Here is a 5122-nt window from a genome sequence, read left to right as displayed (position 1 = left end):
TGTTACCTCGTCAGAAGCCAGAAACCAAAGAGAACAAGAGAGCCCTGGCTTTACATCTCAAGGTGGTGTTCACAAGCTGATCTCACTTTTCAGTGGTCAAAACTGCTGTCAATTCTTAGAAATGACCGAGAATTGGTCAGGAGAAAAGACTCCCATCAGTCACCAGCAGCTTCAGCTTCCTCCCAGCTCCCAAAGTTATCTTAAGGGTAAAGTCACCCCATGATACCCAAGAAGGCCAACAAGGCTGATGAGGGGTCTGGAGCACAAATCCTGTGAGGAGTGGCTGAGGGAGCTGGGGTTGTTTATCCTGGAGAAGAGGAGGCTCAGGGAAGATAAGGCGGTGTGAGGGCAGAAGTTGGACTTGATGATGCCCAAGGTCTTTTCCAACCTTGCTGATTTCATGATTACCTGAAACCACCCTTGGAGCAGGTGCAGGATGAGCCCTGGGCATCCTTTTCAGAAGGTGCAGCAGCCCAGGTCCCTCAGCTTCTCCACACAGGCCCCAAAGCCCATCCTGTCAGTCCTGCAGAGCCTCTGCAGCTCCTCCTCATTGCCCAGAACAGGGAGCCCCACAGCCAGACACAGCAGCCCAGATGTGCCCCCCTGGCCTGTGCTGCCTCTGGCAAGGGAGCAGCACAAGGCACTGCAGGACCCTGCAGACAATTCCTGAAGCACTTGTAGGATGATCCTGCTCCCCAGGGGACATTCCCATGGTGCCAACTGGGGAACTGAAATGGGGAGTGGGGTCAGAGAGGAAAGGGCAAACAGGGATGGGCTGTTAGCAGGGGAGGGAAAAGGGGTGTGCAGTAGGAAGAAATCTGGATCAGGAAGAGTAAAGAAAGCAAAGCTGAAGCAAAGGAAATGCTCAGGGCAGTTTGGGAGTGGCTGCCAGGCAGCCCTGGCTCAGAGCAACAACATCTGCAGTGGCACAGGAAACTCACAGCTCATGGGAACAAACTTTCTGTGTGACTTCAGAGGCCACAACAGCCCTGAGTGGTTTCCCTCCTGTCCCCCAGCCCTTCCTGGCCCCAGGGGCTGATGGCATTTGTGCTCCCTCAGGTTCATCTCCCCACAGCAGCACCATGGGGGTGCTGACGCCTGCTCTGGGCAGTGCAAACAGGGGCTCCTGAGCCAGTGCTGCCGTGGCTGTGCCTGCAAGGATGCGGCACCTCTCTGAGCTGGGGGAGAGGCCAGGGCTGCACAGGGGGGATGTTGTTGGCAGCTCCATGAGGACGCTCTGGGATGCTGCCCTGGGGTGTCCAGAGCAGTGGGGATGGATCAGCCCCTGCTCTGCTGCTCCTTCCCGTCTCCCCCAGGGACCTTGCAGAGCCCCAGCCATGCTGTTTGCCCCCAGCCTGCCCACGGCCACCCTGGGGCTGCTCACGGGGGTTTTCTGTGCTGAGCTTTGGCCTGGCCGTGTTCTTGAGAGAGCCTGGACAAGGAGCCTGGAGCCCCCAGGCCCTGCCCTGAGGCGTCAGCGCTGCCCCAGCAGTGCCCATGGCCTGTCCCTGCTGCAGCCCCGGCACTGCCACCCCCAGGGCTGTGCCCGGCCCCGAGAGCACTCAGACCCTGCAGCAACACCAGGGGCAGGAGGGCAGCGGGGCAGAGACACGGGAGCAGCACTGGCAACACCAAGTGCTGCTGCTCCTGGGCACAGCTGCTGTGCCAGCACTGATCTGCCCCAGCTCTGCACACAGACACTGCTGCTGCAGCTCCAGAAATGGGAACAAAAGGGAGATCTCTGGAGAAAACTTTGCTGGGAGACCCTTTAATTCCTTTAAAGCCACCAAGACTGCAGCCCCTCATTGACACAGTGTGTGGGCACAGGGAAAGTGGTGAGAAACAAAATGAGAAATGACACAAACAATAATATTTTATTATGGGAAAGATTAAAAAAGTAAAACAAAGTAGAAGAACCTTCAAAATGAAATGAACAAGAAGTATCAAAGATGACTTTTATTACAAGAGATTTGCAGAAATTGGCCAGTTCTTTAATGTTTTGAAACCATACAGTCATCAGTGTCCACACTGCAGCCTTGAGCTCCTGGTTCCTCAGGCTGTAGATGAGGGGGTTCAGGGCTGGAGCCACCACTGAGTACAGAACTGACACTGCCAGATCCAGGGATGGGGAGGAGATGGAGGGAGGCTTCAGGTGTGCAAATGAGGCAGTGCTGAGGAAGAGGGAGACCACGGCCAGGTGAGGGAGGCAGGTGGAAAAGGCTTTGTGCCGTCCCTGCTCAGAGGGGATCCTCAGCACAGCCCTGAAGATCTGCACATAGGAGAAAACAATGAACACAAAACAGCCAAGTGCTAAACAGACACTAACTGCAAGAAGCCAAATTTCCCTGAGGTTTGAGTGTGAACAGGAGAGCTTGAGGATGTGTGGGATTTCACAGAAGAACTGGTCCAGGGCATTGCCCTGGCACAGGGGCAGGGAAAATGTATTGGCTGTGTGCAGCAGTGAATAGAGAAAGCCACTGGCCCAGGCAGCTGCTGCCATGTGGGCACAAGCTCTGCTGCCCAGGAGGGTTTCGTAGTGCAGGGGTTTGCAGATGGACACGTAGCGGTCGTAGCACATGATGGTCAGGAGGAAATATTCTGCTGAGATGAAGAACACGTAACAAAAAACCTGTGCAGCACATCCTGTGTAGGAGATGTCTCTGGTGTCCCAGAGGGAATTGTGCATGGCTTTGGGCACAGTGGTGCAGATGGAGCCCAGGTCACTGAGGGCCAGGTTGAGCAGGAAGAAGAACATGGGGCTGTGCAGGTGGTGGCTGCAGGCTATGGCACTGATGATGAGGATGTTGCCCAGGAGGGCAGCCAGGGAGATGCCCAGGAAGAGGCAGAAGTGCAGGAGCTGCAGCTGCCGCGTGTCTGCCAATGCCAGCAGCAGGAAGTGGCTGATGGAGCTGCTGTTGGACATTTGCTGTGGCTGCACATGGGGACCTGTTCATGAAGAAAAAGAACAGTGACAAGTCAGGAGAGGCTGGGACTCACCTTTGTTCCTGCTCTGGGAAAACCTTCACCCAGGTCCCTGCCTGAGCTCCAGCTGTGCTGGGTGTGCCAGGAGCAGCTAGGCCTGTGCCTGGGGGCTCTCCAGGAGCCATCCCTGCCCTGCTGCCCTGGGTTTGTGGCCATGTGGCAGAGGGACAAGGCTGGAAATTCAGGATATGTCAGGGGAATCACTCCTAATGCAGAAGGGCTTGGTAGCATCTGCACACACAATTCTAAAGTAAGGCAGGAGATGGTTTTAGGAATTTTTCTCCTGCCCACACATCATTCCTGGTTCTCTGAGGTCAGAAATCCCCAGCATTTCTGCTGCACTCAGAGTTTGCCATTGAGAGATGTGAGAGGCAAAGGATTCCCTGTGGCTTAGGGAAGGTGAGGGGCTGGATGGGCTTGTTCCCAACTGCCCTGGGTTTGCATCTTTGGCTGGAATCAGAGCACAATCACACTCTTGTGTCACCCTGGCATAAACCAGACCCTGCCCAGAGCAGAGGGATCCCTGAATGTCTCACCCTGTCTAAAGGTCTCTGGGCAAGGTCTCAGCACCCTCCTCTGCCAAGGACACTCACGGCTCCCTTGGCAAAGCCAACAGCATTTCCTCAGCTGTGACATCTCTGCCCTTCCCCGTGGGACATTCAGGGAACTCCAAGAGGCTCTGGCACAGATTTGCAGCCAGGAGGGCAGCTCAGAGCTTGGAAGGACACAGCAAGGAGATCCCCAGGTGTGCCCATGATGGGATCTCAGGGAGGGGGCTCAGCTCATTCCCCTTTCCCATGGACTGCTTTGCCCACAGCCCCACAGGTCACAGGGAAGCTGGGACACCCCATTCCCATGGACACACCTGCCTGGCAGCAATCCCAAGGGCAGGGCCTGACTCAGCTGCTGCAGATGCCAGAGGCTCCCTGAGAGCCCCAGGTAACAATGATAATAGCAGAGCAGTGCATTCAGGCCATTTAGGAGGCTCCCAGCAGAGAGACTGAGCACCCAAAGTTACAATTCTGGCATCTCTGTAAATGTTCCAACATTACTTTGCTGATCCTGGTGTGTCCCTTTCAACTCAGAATGTTCTGTGATTCTGGGATTACAATTCCTCTTCTGCTTCTCTCATCACCCTGTTGTCTATAATCAAAAGGGAAAAAAACAAAAACAAAAACCTTTTGCAACAGAGTTAGAACAGTAAAGTAAAAACCAGCTTTACTGGAAGCTTCCAGGTGTCCCAGTGGGGATGTGGCACACCCGGCCCCTTATTTCAAGAATTTATGAAGGTTGATTAATTAGGGTATTTACCAGAAACATTCAATAGAAGATCCATTGCCCCAGTTACACACCCCTGAGTCAACCCACTGGAGTAGGTCCAAGGGTTTCTTTGCCCCACTTTTTGTTATGACCGCTCACATTCTGGTTAAAAACCAAAATGTTCTTCTTGTAGCTCCTCTTTCTGATGATAAGACTATACAGTATTTCAGAAATCTATTTAGAACGTCAGTTTATTGTTCTAAAATCTAACAGAAAGGTTAGGAAATGTACTAGAGCTAAATCAAGATAATAGTTATAGAAGTATATAATAGTAGTTTAATAGAGTTACTTAAGGATCATGGTTTTATAACTATATAATAATAGTTGACAGATCTAAAAATATATTAAAAATATATAAAAAGTAAAAATCCTTTTGTCATCATTGCAACTTTCCCACCCTGCTTAAAGAAAGAAATTGAAAACAGTCTCAGGAGATCTCCTGATCTTTACAGCAATCCCAGTCTCACCTTCCTTTGGGAAGTGTCCTCCGGAGCTGTGTCCAGGCAGGTGTGGAGCTGGGAGCAGCCCTGCCCCACACAGCCCCTCTCAGCAGCAGCCCCTGCCCTGCTCAGGGTGGCTCCTTCCCCCCACAGCTTCTCCCCAGCGCTGGGAGCAGCTCCCCGGGCCGGCTGAGAGCTGTCCCTGGCAGGCAGCAGAGTCCCTGCCCCAGCACAGCGCCCTGGGCTGCAGGACCCTGCTCTGCAGGACAGCCCTGGGCACCCCTGGCTGCTCTACACAAGGGACAGGCAGAGAATGTACTCACAGAGTCTGGAGGCACTGGCATGTTCCAGCTTTAGGAGATGCCTGCAGGAGCTGCAGC

General features: G+C 53.5%; 1 protein-coding gene across 1 annotated transcript; it reads right to left on the bottom strand.

Annotated features, from left to right (window-relative positions):
* Window positions 1-903: 903 nt before the first annotated feature.
* On the bottom strand, window positions 904-2923 carry LOC131590676 (olfactory receptor 14J1-like). The gene is made up of 2 exons (XM_058860938.1): window positions 2012-2923; window positions 904-918 (listed from the first exon to the last, which is right to left on the bottom strand). The coding sequence occupies exons 1-2, from the start codon at window positions 2921-2923 to the stop codon at window positions 904-906; spliced, it is 927 nt and encodes a 308-aa protein (XP_058716921.1).
* Window positions 2924-5122: the final 2199 nt, after the last annotated feature.

Source organism: Poecile atricapillus, chromosome 34 (genome assembly GCF_030490865.1).
Source record: "Poecile atricapillus isolate bPoeAtr1 chromosome 34, bPoeAtr1.hap1, whole genome shotgun sequence".
NCBI classification, from domain to species: Eukaryota; Metazoa; Chordata; class Aves; order Passeriformes; family Paridae; genus Poecile; species Poecile atricapillus.
The sequence above is the reverse complement of the archived record's forward strand: the minus strand, read 5'-3'. Positions and strand labels throughout refer to the sequence as shown.